A 15,210-nucleotide genomic window follows, 5' to 3' on the forward strand; every position below is an offset into this window, starting at 1 on the left:
CGGGGCATCAGCTGCAGCTTTCTGGAGGACTCCCAAGGAGAGAGAAGAAGAGAGGAGGCTGAGGGAATACTTCGCAAGGGAAGGTGTTCAAAAAAGGGTAAGAGGCTGCCAGCTCTGCAGGCAAGGGGTGACACAACTGGGCTCCTGAGCCCCACAAGGGTGCTGCAGAAAGAAGGTAGTTGGTCAAGGGAGCCGTGGACCCAAAAAGGTTGAAAACTTCCGCTTTAAGGGTCTTCCCACACTGTCTTCTCCAGCTGATCATCCTCCTTTCCTTTCTTGCTTACAGGTGCTGTGAGTGCTCTGGCTAAATTTGGGGCTCAGAATGAAGAAATGCTCCCCAGTGTCCTTGTGTTGCTGAAGAGGTGAGTTGTAATTAGAGCAGCATGACCACATAGATCTAACCCAAAACACAAAAAACTCTCCCTGGGAAAGATGGGCAGTTTTTTTGCTGTTGAGACAGCTCTGGGAAAAGCCAGACATGCTGACTGTGTGGCCTAAGCTGATTTCATAATTACTCCTGCTGCTCTGTGGTCAAAGAGGGCTGGCATGGACTACAGTTCCCTGCAGGAATCTGATTGGATGTGGAAGTCCCGCTGATTTTCCCCAAGCAAACAATGCACAGACCTGCTTTAAATTTCTGATTTCCTTCTGACTTAGAAAAACTGGCTGGCTGGTCAGTGCTACTGGAAACCCAGCCCGATAGGCGGGGTATAAATAGTAAATTATATTATTAATATTGTTGTTGTTGTTGTTGTTATACCATTGCAGCAAGGACTGTTGCTGTTGGAACCGTGTCCCTGGCCAAAGAGGCAGAGCAGACAGAATCGAGACATCAGGGTTTCAGGTGGCTGGATTTGAGGATAGAATCAGTGCAGAAGGCTTAAGAAAATGAACAAAACATTTTTAACGGGAGCAGTAACATCTCACTTTGCAAATCCCCAAAATAATAAAAACCGGAGGAAGGGAAACGCAAAATTGGAAAATGCCGGATAAAAATATAAGACTTCCACAGATGGAATGGAGGAGAACTGTTAGAGGCCTAAACATAATAACCAAAAAGTGCTGACACAGCCTTGGGTTTGCTTCCTGAAGGAGGACTGAAGGAGGTCAGGGGTTGCGTGCATTGATGCAGCTCTCTGATCTTAGTCTCTGCAGCAGATTAGGAGCTTAGCAGGGTCAGCACAGATGCCTTGGTCGAAAGAAGGGATTGTTCCCAGGCTCGGATGCACTGAGGTGGCCACCCATTGCAGATTCACTCTTGGATTTGGCGCCACAAAACAGTCTTAAGGGGCTCTGAGTAAGCAGCTGTTTCCTGACAGTTGTCAGCACTGGGACAGGCTATATATGCTGCTTGCTGATCCCTTCACCACAGAGCATGCTATCCTCTTTATTGACCATCTGGATTGGATTAACTTGGATAGGTCCATGTGAATTTAAGTGATTCCCACTGAGCAGAGCTCTCTGATCTCGGTTTCAGGTGTGTGATGGATGATGACAATGAAGTGAGAGACAGGACCACGTTCTACCTGAGTGTCTTGGAGCAGAAACAAAAAGCCCTCAATGCTGGCTACATCCTGAACGGTAACCAAGCTGCCAATTTGGGGGCATGTGAAACGTAAAAGTCACATTTACGGCTAGAATTTGCCATAATGTGGAACAGGGGTTTGGGGGAGGTTTTTTAAAAAATAATAATAATAATCTTGAAGACAGTGACAAAGATTTGACAGTTAGAATTGTAGGTGCTGTAGTTTGGCTTGAAACTTCTGTTGTATTTTTCTTTTCTTTTTTTAAAAAAACTGACTTTCAAACTGCTCAGGTTAGATTGGGAAGCTGTTTTGTAGCCCAAAGTCTCACGGCAAATTTTATACTGCTATCAAAATTGTTCACAGTCACATAAGACAAACCAAAAGGAAGGTCATGCATACATTGAATAAATCCTTAGCTCTGACTCGGGGAACTTAAAATTCTCAGCTTGTTCACCCTACCACCCCAAAACAATGCCACCCCTAGCTTACTTTTTAAAAAACAAGTTATATTTTATTGAAAAGTTTCAGTGAGAAAATAAAGTAGAAGGAAGGGGGGGGGAATGAAAAAGGAAGAGAGACCCGTAGCTTATTTTTGCTAAAATTCACCACATTGGCTCTTGCCAAAGCTATATACAGACTAACAAGGGCAGCTCAAAATGTTTACTTGCCTGAAGTGAAGCACAAGTCTGCCCGTTCTCCTCCCAACTCCCCATTCCACATGGAGAAGCCAACTGGCCTGGCCTCTGAACCTTCCTTTGACACTGGTGATGGGATAGCATCCTATGCTACATATGAGACAGCTGGCTAGTTTTGGGGAGCCAAAAGAGGCTGTGCAGCATACGTGCAGGTCTCTCCTCCAATGGAAGGGAATGTCCAGGAGGCTTAGGAGGGACCGGACCCTGCTGCCCATCTACCCCAGTATCTGCTGCCCAAGGCACTTTGCCTAGCAGTAGGGCCGGCCGTGCAGATTAATTTCCCTTCTATCCCAACCTAGTAACCGTCACCTTCCAACCAGCTCATCATTTCCACCTTTAACGTAGAACATGCAGTTCCTCTCAGCCAAGGGGTTGGTTAGAAAGAAGGAACAGGAAGGCAGGCAATAGATGACCCCTTATTTCCACACCTGCCAAGCTAGGACACCAAAGTGCATTGTGCAGCATTGATGAATTGGTGGTGTAGTAGGGGAAGGCTTGATGAATAGCTCTGTAGGCTCCTTTTCGGTTGCCAGCATTTACTGATACTTTTCAAGTGTGTCTAATCTGTGGGTCAGCGGAGATGGCTTTGTGTAGCATGAAGGGCAAATAGAGATTTTAGCCTGATTTCCAGATCTGCTTCTCTTCCTGTGCAGATTGTATAATAAGGGATGGCAGAGCCTCTGTGCTCCCTGAGCCCTGAATGGGAACAGATGCATTCCAGTTGTTTTGTACGCAGCTCTCAGGAGGAGAGTCGTCTCCATAGGTACCCTTTTGAGGTTATGAGTGTCCCCAGCTCCCTGAAATGCAGATATTCATCAGGAATGGATTTGCAGTGAAGCATTTGGTTCCTCTGCATCTGGATAGCAATATCTCCTCAGTGGATAGTTTCTCCTAGCTCAATCAGCAACCCATTTAAGCTGTAGGGGATTAAATTGGCCCCAAGCCAGGCCCTTTAAGCAGGTTTTGGGATGAGGCCATATGGAAGAGCAGATGTGGAGACTTAATTGAGCTCTGATTTATAAGGCGACAAAGAGGCCCCTGGTTTCCTGTTAAGTTCAATTTTGGTCACCCTTTCTCTTCTCCAGGATTGACTGTATCCATCCCTGGCCTGGAGAGGGCGCTACACCAATATACACTGGATCCTTCTGAAAAACCCTTTGACCTGAAGTCTGTTCCCTTGGCAACTGCCCCCATCACTGAACAAAGAACAGGTAATTGTAGAAATAACAAGGGACAAACTTTCTCATCGGTGTCTAGCACAGCACGTTTCTTGGGGACTTTCCAGTTCTCTCTGCCCTTTCAAGGTGGCCCGGCTTGAATTTCATGGGCCCTTTTCACAGCAGCACCTGCGATATTATGAATTGCTTCAGTTTCATCTTGCTAAGACATCAGGGACCGTTTTCTTTTCCCCTTATGCTGCTACCTGATCAGAATATTGGTGCCATCTTCTTCCATTACTGTAATCAACCTGCTGTTTGTTCCAATTCTGGCTCTCCTCCCACCTCCTGTCCTGGTTTTCTAAATGAGCACCAAAAATAAGGTGCTGTTTCTCTGTAAGAGGTTCGATTCCCCTTTTGAATTACTACAACAGAGCTTCAGGTTAGCAAACGTGAATTACTGTACATGTGCTGTGTTTTTCTTGCTCCATTTGCAGAAAATGCTCCGGTGTCTGCCACCAAGCAGCCAGAGAAAGTGGCAGCAACCAGACAAGAAATATTCCAAGGTATGATATCGCCTTGTATTTGAGTATAGAATGTGACAGTTGAGCAATTTGTAGGATTATTCCCTCAGTCTTTCGATATCTGAGATTTTTCTGATAGATGAAGTGTGTTAACTAGAAATGTTTTGGGGGAGAGTAGAGTCAAGATCAACTACTTTTTAATGTATATAGCAGTTGGAGGAACTAGATCTGGACACTGGGCTAGATCCTTATCTCCCCCACTTGTGGGCCAACTTTGACTAAAGAGAAACGGACAAATTGCCAGTTCCAGATGGCATCCACTGCAAGAACTCAAATGTGAAATTGTTGATCTTCTAAACAGAAATGTGAAACTTGTCCCTCAGATCAACCTGCATACATTAGCTACTTTCCAGTTCTCAGGTAATACAATTTTTAAAAAAGGGATCCAGGGAGGATCCTAAAAGTTATAGGTCAGTTAGCTTAATGTTTGGGGGGAAACTGGTGGAAAGTATTGTTAAGGATAAAATAGCCAAGCATATAAGATCAAGTCTTGCTGAAGTAGAACCAGCTTGGCTTCTATGAGGGAAAATCCTTTCTCACAAACCTATTAAGAGTTCTTTGACAGTGTCAACAAGCATAGATAGAGGTGATCTGTGGTGTTCTTTGACTTTCAAAAAGCTTTCCACAAGGTACCTCGCCAAAGACTGCTGAGTAAGCAATTCCTGGATCAAGAATTGGTTAGGTGCTAGAAGCAGAGAGCAGGAATAAATGGAATTCCGCCAAGGATCAGTACTGGGACCTGTGATCTTTAACTTGTTCATAATTGAATAGGATGCTGGTCTACATGAGCCATTCTCTTGATTCAGCAGGCTCTTCTTGTGTTGTTCTGTACTTGAATGTTTTTATCCATGTTTTACAGATGAGGGAACTGAGGCTGGGAGTTGTTTATTTCCCTAAAGCTATGGTCTAAGTAGAGCAGAAATCTTGAATAGGTTCCACTTGCCAATTCTTTCTCTCTCTGTGTGTCCTTGCACTTGACTTTAGAACTCATCCTCTGACAGTAAATGGAAACCTATTTGTTGCCTTTTAAAAAACTGTATTTTAGAACAATTAGCTGCTATCCCAGAGTTCCGAGAACTCGGCCCGTTGTTCAAGTCCTCTTCCGAGCCAGTGGCTCTTACAGAATTGGAGACGGAGTACGTGATCCACTGTACCAAGCACACGTTCACAAACCACATGGTGTTCCAGGTGGGTACTGCGTTGAAAATACATGAGTAGTGACAGTAGTCTCTTCCATTTATAGATGGGTTAATGTTTGGACATCTCAGAGTTGTTTACAGTATGATATATGCACAGTGGGTGCAATAAAAATGTCACATGGTTTACCTTCAAATAAGCGCCAAATATGGTTTCCATATCCATGAAAACAGTATCAGTATAAATAAAGTCAAATAGCATTTGAGGCAGCATAAGGTAGAATCCTAACAAACATAAAACACCCTTTTCATACCGCCACTTGCCCAGTCTCACGCTCACAACATCTGTTCCCCAGTCACTACAATCATTCACTACCCCTGTCAACCAACCAATCGCACTCAGCACCCACATACAAAGGATTGCTGCCAATCATATACACATAAGTGACTCTCCTTCTCTGGAGGCTAGGACCCTAGCCAATGGATTCAAATTACAAGAACAGAGTTTCTGACTAAACATCTGGAGGAACTTTCAGACAGTAAGAGCTGTTCCAGCAGTGGAACGGGGTCCCTCAGGAGGTGGTGGACCCTCCTTCCTTGGAGGTTTATAAGCAGAGGTTGGGTGGCCATCTGTCATGGATGCTTTAGCTGAGATTCCGGCATTGCAGAGGGTTGGACTAGAGTAGACGATCCTTGGGGGCCCCTTCCAACTCTATCGCTCTGTGATTCTACATATGCTTGCACACCTCTCTGTCCTCCATCCAGGCAGTCAAGAGGCATACTGAGAGGTCAAGGACATAGTCTCGCGAGATAAAACACTCAGAGGTTCGAAGCAGGGCTGTGGCTGGTGAGGAGATTGTGGCCTGGGTAAAGTCTCAAGAGGCTTAGTTAGTCAGAGGGCTGCTTTTGGTCCCTGGTTCTGAGGTTCCCCATCCCTGCCCTAAGACTTAACCACATTGGGTCTGGGTTTAAACAAAATGAGTAACCGTGGTTCATTAGAAACAGAAGCAGAACCTTCCAATCTTCTTGTGGCTGAACTGGAGGAGGAGAATGGGGGGCATGCAAATAACACGGTGGCCTGGTGCCTAGAATGATTCATTTGGGGTTGTCCCTCACAGAGGCCTCAGACCAGAGGATTTCCCTCAGCTAAGCAGGGTCAGATGATTGATGCATGCAGCACAGCTCCACGAGGGTAGGTTGGATTAGCTTATGGCAGGGCACAGGTTCCTTTTCATATCTGAAAGATGGGGAGATGTCCTAGTGGGTGTCTACCTGACCCCATTACAATGCTAAGAACCACTTTTGATGCTGATCCTAAAATATATGCAGATTTGTTTTACTACTGAAACTGTATATGCCTTGGGAAATGTGCACTCCAGTGGTGATGCTGGAGGATGGAAAGCCATTCTTAAGGATGTTTCAGCCCAAGAAATATTGTAGCAGAGGAAGCCAATGCAGGCGACTCTCAACTTACACTGGGGTTATGTTCCGGGGATAGGGTGTAAAGCCAAAATCGTGTATTGTCAAAACTCATGGAGCTCCATGGCATGGCAGGTGGGATTGCCAAAGTCTTTTCCCCCTGGAAATATGCCTCTTTTCCATCCATTTTTTTTATTTGATTGATTGATTGATTGATTGATTGATTGATTGATTGCCAAGCACTTAAAGCTGAATACAGTAGTTAAATGTGTGTAAGTTGTGAGTTACTGTATATGGAAATTGGATCTTCATGGAAGCAGGCTCTGTGCCTATGCTGGCTCAAGAACTGCACTGGCCTACAGCTTAGTTGGGTGTGGAGGGTCAACCCAGGACCAGTGCAGGCACTATGTCTGCAGATGCACTGAAGCAGGTGCTTTCTGCAGTTATCGCCTTAAATATGGGTCTTACTATGTGTGTCTTTGAAAACTATTGTTGGAAACCAGTTAACCTGAAAGACCGCCTACTCCTCTGTAAACCAGCAAGATCGTTTATATCCTCTGCATATCTCACCCTACAGAATGTTATAGGATGGTGCCCCCAAAATGGGCATTTTCCGCTATTGCCCCTATATTATGGAAAATCCTTCCCTTTGAAGCAGCAACCACCAGTCACTTCAGATATCTTATAAAGAAACATATTTTGGCCTAGGTTTTCCCTAATCCCTAAGATCGTACTCTGTCTTAATGTAAATTCCCTGAATTTTTGTTTTTATATATTACTTTCATACAGTATTATCCTTTTACTGAGCCCAGGATCTCTGTACATAGTGCCCAGGTTTGCCCCGTGGAGAGGTCACTTTGGTGCTGCTAACACAGCAAAAACAACATGGGGGGGGGGCAGCAGTTATGAGTTTCTGGTCTCTGCAGCCACAGCAGGTTGCTGTGATTCTCTGACAGCCTGGCTTTGCTCCCAGAAGGACACTCCGTTGTCTCTTGAGACAGACAGATACCAACAATTGGTTTTATGTTGTATTTTTTTGTTTCATTTTTGTGTTGTATATTGCTCAGAATTATTTTTAAAGAAAGATTAAGAGACTTAGAAATGCTTTTAAATAAACAAAACCCCCAAACATTACAGTAAAGTACATTCAGTATTTTGTGCCATGATGTTCCTTGTTTTTCCCTGATAGTTTGACTGCACAAACACCCTGAATGATCAGATTCTGGAAAATGTCACAGTGCAGATGGAGCCAACTGAGGCATATGAGGTCATTGGTTACATACCGGCCAAAAGTTTGCTGTACAACCAACCTGGCACTTGCTATACATTGATTGCATTGCCTGAAGAGGACCCAACAGCAGGTAACAAGATTTTCTCTGTTTTCTTCCCTTCTCAGTCAGACCAAGCTGCCTTGTAGTTCTGAGCTTGCACCCCCTGTCCATTTTAACAGACGTTAAATGGCTTTTGAGAATTCACGTGTTTTTTATTTGAAGACTTGTCTCAAATGCAGTGCTCGGTCCTGTCAGTGCAAGGATCTGTTTTGCACAGTGGGACTGACTTTGCCCGCACGTGCCCTGTACCCGACTAAAATGCTCCAAATGGGAGCCGGGGGATCCTGGAACAGATTTAGAGACGTGCTTGGAGAGAAAGGGGAATGTACCATTGTGTCAGTGTAAATCCTTGTGCAGATGGGACAGTTTATTAGCACTGCATTGGACATGAGCCTATAATAACAGTGTGTGAATTGTAGGCCTAAAGACTTCTAGACACCCTTTCTGTGGAAAAACCTTGTTTACCTTGAGTGAGGTTGGTAGGTTAATTTGACTTTTCTGTCTAGGGGAGAACTGTCTTGTTGGGAAATTAGAACATTACAAGCACTCCTCTCAGTCCTCTCTCACTTTTTAATAAATAGGCAGACTGGAACCTAGGAGCTGAGACAGGAATATAAATTAACTTGTACATTTCACAGATCTTTGTGCTTGATTTCTTTTTCTTTTTCCCCTTTCTGCAGTGGCCTGTACGTTCAGCTGCATGATGAAATTCACTGTCAAGGACTGTGACCCGAACACCGGTGAAGCAGAGGAAGAGGGCTATGAGGACGAATATGTGGTAAGAGGAGATTTAGCTACTTTCCTGTCCCTTTTTCAATGTCTCCTGGTCAGGTGGTGAGATGTGAGCCAAGGCAAGGCCATCCAGGGTGACATGGCTTTGCCCCCCGACCTCCTCTGGGGAGCTATGGCTTGATCTAACAAATGCATTAGAAACCCTGTCTCATCAGGGCCAGAGGATGGATTGACCAGCTTCTGAGCTAACAGGCTGTTGAGTCTCAGCATGTCCAGATGGCTAAGTGTCAAACCTGGGGTGTCCTGTCACCAGCTGCTCACACACAGACCTGGCTTATAGCCAGCTGAATGTTGGCAGCCATTTACTTGAAGGCTGTGACATCTCCCTGGGGCAGGACTACTCTGAGCTCCCTGTGCTATCCCCACATTTCATAGATAAAATGCTCCAGCAAAGCTGTTTTGCTTGTAAACTTTTGGGTAAGGAGGGGTCTTTTTAAGCAAAATACAGCCTTCCCGGCACACTTAAAATAACAAAGGCTCTATTCCCCCCGCCCGAAATATGAATACATAATAATATGCTCTAGAGAGTGTAGCTGATGCGCTGTGTGGAGGATAGTGATGAGCCAGCTTTTATGCTCAGTGGGTTTCATTTTATGTATCAGGGCCATTGATTTCCTGTCAGCTTAGGGCACCATGGAAGTGTTCTCAGTGTCAAACCTACAGGAACATTTTGCAGGGAGGGCTCCTTTTTCCCCCTTTGCCTGGGAGTTGCTGTTTTTTACTCCAACCATGCAACTGATATTTCGAGCCTGGGCTGTTTTACCTGCTCCAGTGCAGAGGTTTTGCTTGCCCTAAGACTTGTCTTCTCCCTGCAGCTTCAGTCCCATTACACAGGGTGGCATTTCTTTTTTCTGCTCGGAAGAGCAGACTGCACAATGCAACTTGAACCTGGCTCTGATCTATTGATTTTGCTTCTCCGTTTCTTCCTCCCCACCCCCGCCCAAGTGTCTGGCAATTCTGCTGAGAGTCACATCCGCTGTGTGCGCTGCTCCAAAAGCTACCCACTAAAAAGATCGTCATTTAAGAATGGAAAAAAGTGACAGCATTCAGTCTGCGTTTGTGCCATATTAGAAACATAAATGACATGCTGCATCATGCTGCTAAAGGCTCAAAACATATTCTTTCTCTCTCTCTTTTGGCTGGTGTGCAAAGTTATTTTTTGGAAGGGCAGCACAAGCCCCTCCTTCATATGCAGACCATAATGTGAGTCAGGCTCCCTACAGGGAGGCCTTGTGTTATGAGGAGACCAAGCTTCCTTCCTCACCCTCAGGAAATATCATGCAGATCAGTCTGTTTTGCATATTCTTCTTCTTCTTTGGCGATCACTTGTAGCTGAGTAAGATTGTCTTCCATAAGTTTTAACAATGAGTCTGTAAGTGACTGTGGAGGCCAATTCTGGACCCACACGTCCTTCCACAGTGGGGACATTGGTTCCCGGGCGGGAGTTGATCGCGGTGTGGATTTGCCAAGCGTGCCTTCCTCTTAGCACGTTTCTCCCTTGCGTTCCGAGTTCGAGTGTCTTCAAAGTCCATGACACCTTTGGTAAAGGCTGTAGAGCACCCAACTCACACATAGCGGGCATGATTCATGGGATGAACTCGTGTCAGCAGAAGCCCAGTTGAAGTGCTCCCACTTGCGCAGCAGGGCTTTTCCAACCACCTCTTCCACTGTGTGCCCCCCCCCCATTGGCTTTTGGAGGGGATGGTCGGGAAAACCATCAGAAGAGCATGCAGGGAGAGGGGCAATCCTTCCATCTGGCAAGCTGATGTTTGTAATGGTGTGACTTGGAAGGGCGCACCACTCTTCCGTTCAGCGTGTGATTTGGGTGCTGGCCCAGTGATTCTGTGGAAAGACGGGCATTAAGGGATGTTGAAGACTAGATGGCTGGTAAAGGAGAGGGAGTACAGAAGAGGAGGCAGAGTCACAGGCATATAGAGTACTATGCAAAATGCAGAACACCTTGGCCAGCATCCCTCTAAATCTAGGGGTGAGGAACCTTTTTGACTCCAGGGCCCAAATCCTCATTAGGATCAGCCTCGTGGGCCAAATTCTGTGGGTGGGTATGGTTCCTGATCTGTCAGTCACACATGACACATGACTGGCAGGTGGCCAACCTGGGGAAAAATGCAAGCCCTTTAAAACATTCTCCTGCCTTAAAGCTGCTAAGTGCCCTTTGAAGCAGCCTCCAAACCCTCCTTTAAATTGGAAGGCGAGAGATGCCTTAATGTGACGGGGGTTACAGCTGCTCAATGAGCCAGTGGCAAAGCTTGATACAGAGTGGTATCGATTCACATGTCCTTTTTTTTTATATTAGCTGGAAGACATTGAGGTGACCATAGCAGATCACATCCAAAGGGTTCTGAAGCCAAATTTTGGAGCAGCCTGGGAAGAAGTTGGCGATGAGTTTGAAAAAGAAGAGACTTTCACGTTATCCACAGTGAAAACACTGGAAGGTAATATTTGTGGGGCTCTTGATATGCTTTCTCCCTCCCCCTCCCCCCACGGAGTTTTTAAGTATTTTTTCTTGGATTCTGATATGGTCCCAATATATTTCTTTCCACAGAGGCAGTAGGCAATATTGTCAAATTTCTAGGGATGCAGCCCTGCGAGCGGTCAGATAAAGTGCCTGAAAACAAGAACTCTCATGCCTTGTACCTGGCAGGTGAGGAGTTGTGCTAATATATTGGTTTCAATTTTTGTGGTGATCCTAATGGGTATGGCTGAGTAAAGGTAAAGGTACCCCTGCCCGTACGGGCCAGTCGTGTCCGACTCTAGGTTTGTGCGCCCATCTCACTTAAGAGGCCAGCGCTGTCCGGAGACACTTCCGGGTCACGTGGCCAGCTTGACGAAGCTGCTCTGGCGAGCCAGCACCAGCGCAGCACACGGAAACGCCGTTTACCTTCCCGCTATAAAGCGGTACCTATTTATCTACTTGCACTTAGGGGTGCTTTTGAACTGCTAGGTGGGCAGGAGCTGGGACCGAAAGACGGGAGCTCACCCCGCCGCGGGGATTCGAACCGCCGACCATATGATCGGCAAGTCCTAGGCACTGAGGTTTTACCCATAGCGCCAAAGTATAACACTGGATAACTGTTAGCCAAAACATTATTAATGTAAGAGCCATTCTAATTTTCAGGTCTTTTTCTTTTTTTCTTTTTAAGTGTCGTATGTTTCTTTGGAATTTTAGTTTAATGCTCTTGAGGTAGCAGAGATGCAGAATTCTTCTAAACATTTGACATGCTGATGGATAGCCTAATGCTATTGTCGTATTCATGTCTACTACAGGTGTATTTCGGGGTGGCCACGATCTCTTGGTCCGTTCTCGTCTTGTCCTGACGGACACTGTGACAATGCAAGTCACAGCACGGAGTGGAGAAGAACTTCCTGTGGATGTTGTCATGGCCTCTGTTGGTTAAACACAATATAGGACTTGATATTTCAAACTCTGAAGCCAAAAGGGGTGTTGGAAATGTATCCCCACTACTCTGGACGCTGAGAGAATCATTAGAACATTAGCTCTTTTTCTAATTAGGTGGGGGGGAAAACATTGTGTGAGTTTAAAGCTAGTCTTCAAAGTATGATCAGAGGTTTTCTGAGATACAGAACCAGTAATTTTTTTCAGGATCTCTAAACCATTTCAAAAGAGCATCCTTTTCATATCAAACTCTGCAGGCTCCCAGTGCCTAAAGATGCTCACACCAGCTCCTGTTGTAGTAACCGTGTGTCAGATCCTTTCTGTGATCAGTGAGAGCCCCTCCCATTATGGCAATTTCTATTTGTGTTTGACATGTTTTAAGCCCTTCAAAACAGATCATAAAGCTAAAAGCATGAATTTACTCCCATTGCTGCTACCAGTTTAGTTTCTTTATGGTGGCATTAAAACAGACCTTACCTGTATCAAATAAAATACAGTAACGCAAAAAGGCTGCCTTGGTATTCTCAAGAATTTGATAGGGGGAAAATGCCTCAGAGTAGTATCTCTTGCCCACATTAGAATGCAATTGCAACCACAGAGTACAAATTCAGTGGACCTATTACTTGTTCATATGAAAACTGACTGACTTCCCTTTCCATTAAGGATAGTTGACCCCAGTTTTTCTTTCATTAAAACAATTAAGTTATGCACAAATGTAAAAAGATGTTTCTGGTGGCAGTAATTGGCAGCAGAGAAGCAGCAGGGGTGATCCAGAGTGGAGAAACAGTGAGCTAGAGAAATGTTTAGCTTCTGACCCCACTATATTGCTCCTATTCACCCTCTACCAAAGCAGTTTTTCCATGCTAACAGCAAAATAAAGCAATTGGCCTACCATGTTACACAGTTTGCTCCTAAAATAGGATGTCTCTTTTTTGTATTTTGCAGTATCTGGAAAAAAGAAATGGTCTAATAAATGGCTGGTCATCAGATTGCTTCATTGATTGTAATGCAATTGTTTAAATAATTAGCCAGCATTTTATTTTATTGAAGGTACTTGGAGTTTTGTTTTATTTATACGTGCTAATATTGTGCTTTGTTCTACTCTGCATAATTTTGTACATAAAAGTTGTGCCATGTAAGCCAAGATTTAAACAGTATAGCCTTCTTTTTGAAAAGTATGTGGTTGGTCATTATGGTTGTGAAGGGGGTTGTGTACAACCACATTTCATAATTATATGGCTTTGGCAAGGAGAGGAATAGTTTTACAGAGAGCATGTAAGGGCAAGTTCACCCATAAGTTATATGCTCAGGCTCTACATTCAGCAAAGCTCCTGCCAGATCTGGTTCCTTCAGAGTCTACCTGCAGAGTCCATACATTTTCAAACACATCACTCATATTCACATTATCATTTATAGGGGTTGTGCCCCAAATACCTTGCATGTAGCTCAAAAAATGTGTGCAATGGCCCTAAGAATTGTCAAAGACGGCACCAGATATGTTCAGCATTAAAACACTTCTCTTCCATCTGCTTCAAACTCCCATTAGCAAGATGCCTTATATTAAGTCAGATCATTGGTTCATCTACTCCAGGATTGTCTACTCTTGAACAGCAGTGGCCCTCCTGGGTTTGAGATGGGTCTTTCCCATCCCTACCTGGAAATGCTAAGAATTGCACCTGGGAGTGTCCATTTGCAAAAGAGTTTGCTGTTCCACTGAGCTACAGTTCTCCCAGCAAGTCTCTTGCTGTGTTGTGATCATTCTCCCACCCCAGCAAATGCACATCTTCTGGTTTTGCCTTACACATTGTCTTTTCACAGCTCAGAGGTTTGGGGTACTGATATTCAGGGCTTGTGACGCCTGTTTTTATAGCTGTTGCTAAAGTCTGTCTTTACATGGCAGTGGGCTATCCTGCGCCAGGAACATATCGCCTGGATTCGTCAGCTTGATTATATTTCTATACTCTGTTGATGAAGTCAGCCTGCTGCCCTTGTGCATTCAAAGCGTGTGGGGAAAGCACACAAACAGGGGGGGGGGGGGAGATAACCAAACAGAAACAGCCAGGTGCAATGACTCTGCCAACATCACTTAATGGCCTGTAGAAAAAGAGAACAGGTTACCCTGGCAGAGGATGGATAATGTCAGGGTGGAATTCAGGGACAGGGAGGGCAGCCAGCCTACCTCCATGTTTTAAAGAGTGGCCTCACCCTTGGAGTCTCAATATTAAACCTTTTAATTGTCTTAGTTTAATAGAAATATATAGAACATATATAGAGATACAGTGGTGGCCCACAAGACGAAATTAATTTGTTCCGCGAGTTTTGTCGTCTTGCGACTTTTTCCGTCTTGCAAAGCACGGTGTCGGGAAAGTTTTGGAAAAGCTTCAAAAATCACCAAAGTCTTTAAAAACCAAAAAAGGCTACCACACCGCGTTCTATGAGTTGCTCCTCGAAGTCAAGTCGCAATTGTATTAACGGTGTTAAGAAAAAGGAAACAAACCTGCAAAACGTTTCCGTCTTGTGAAGCAAGCCCATAGGGAAAATCGTCTTGCGAAGCAGCTCAAAAAAACAAAAAACCCTTTCGTCTAGCGAGTTTTTTGTCTTGCGAGGCATTCGTCTTGCGAGGTACCACTGTAACATAAGGGAAGATGACAGGGTCCCTAAGGATGTGCTCTATGGGGAGCTGGCTTCAGGCACCAGGCCTGTTAGCAGGCCAATTCCATGTTACCAAAATGTCTGCAAATGTGAGTTTAAAGGCAGGGAACATTAAGCTCGCTGTGTGGGAATCCCTTGTAGGTGACTGCAGGACCTGGAGACAAGCAGTCACGTCATACATTCATAGTATTGACCAGAGGAGGAATGACCGCTAAGAAGAATGTAGAAGGAAGAAAGGCCATGCTGCATCTGCAGTAGCACAACCGGATGCCTTCATCTGCCCCAGCTGCAACAAAACAGGTCTCACCTGTATCAGTTTCTACAGCCACAGCAGGCACTATAGTTCTCCAACACATTGACTTCACCCCTGAAGGTGCACTCCTCCATTGTCTCCTGAGACAGACAGATGCCAACAAGCTTGCAAGGAATCATGGCCAATGTAGTAATTGCTGAGAGTGAATTCCTGTTTAATTATTATTTGTTGCTATTTTGAGAGTTAATTT

The 15,210-nt window shown here is 44.9% G+C and overlaps 1 protein-coding gene across 3 annotated transcripts in view; it reads left to right on the forward strand.

Annotated features, from left to right (window-relative positions):
• COPG1 (coat protein complex I subunit gamma 1) overlaps positions 1 to 13,201 on the forward strand; it is a 30,307-nt gene extending 17,106 nt beyond the window's left edge. For all 3 annotated transcript variants that reach the window (XM_077924951.1, XM_077924952.1, XM_028719160.2), the window contains exons 15-24: positions 287 to 362; positions 1,478 to 1,581; positions 3,307 to 3,432; positions 3,876 to 3,944; positions 5,008 to 5,150; positions 7,707 to 7,878; positions 8,529 to 8,626; positions 10,955 to 11,093; positions 11,204 to 11,302; positions 11,926 to 13,201. In XM_077924951.1, the coding sequence (XP_077781077.1) occupies positions 287 to 362; positions 1,478 to 1,581; positions 3,307 to 3,432; positions 3,876 to 3,944; positions 5,008 to 5,150; positions 7,707 to 7,878; positions 8,529 to 8,626; positions 10,955 to 11,093; positions 11,204 to 11,302; positions 11,926 to 12,056 (1,157 nt within the window). In that variant the 3' untranslated portion in view covers positions 12,057 to 13,201. The remainder of the gene's footprint in view (positions 1 to 286; positions 363 to 1,477; positions 1,582 to 3,306; positions 3,433 to 3,875; positions 3,945 to 5,007; positions 5,151 to 7,706; positions 7,879 to 8,528; positions 8,627 to 10,954; positions 11,094 to 11,203; positions 11,303 to 11,925) is intronic.
• The last annotated feature ends 2,009 nt before the right edge of the window (positions 13,202 to 15,210 follow it).

This window comes from Podarcis muralis, chromosome 2 (assembly GCF_964188315.1).
Source record: "Podarcis muralis chromosome 2, rPodMur119.hap1.1, whole genome shotgun sequence".
Classification (NCBI taxonomy): Eukaryota; Metazoa; Chordata; class Lepidosauria; order Squamata; family Lacertidae; genus Podarcis; species Podarcis muralis.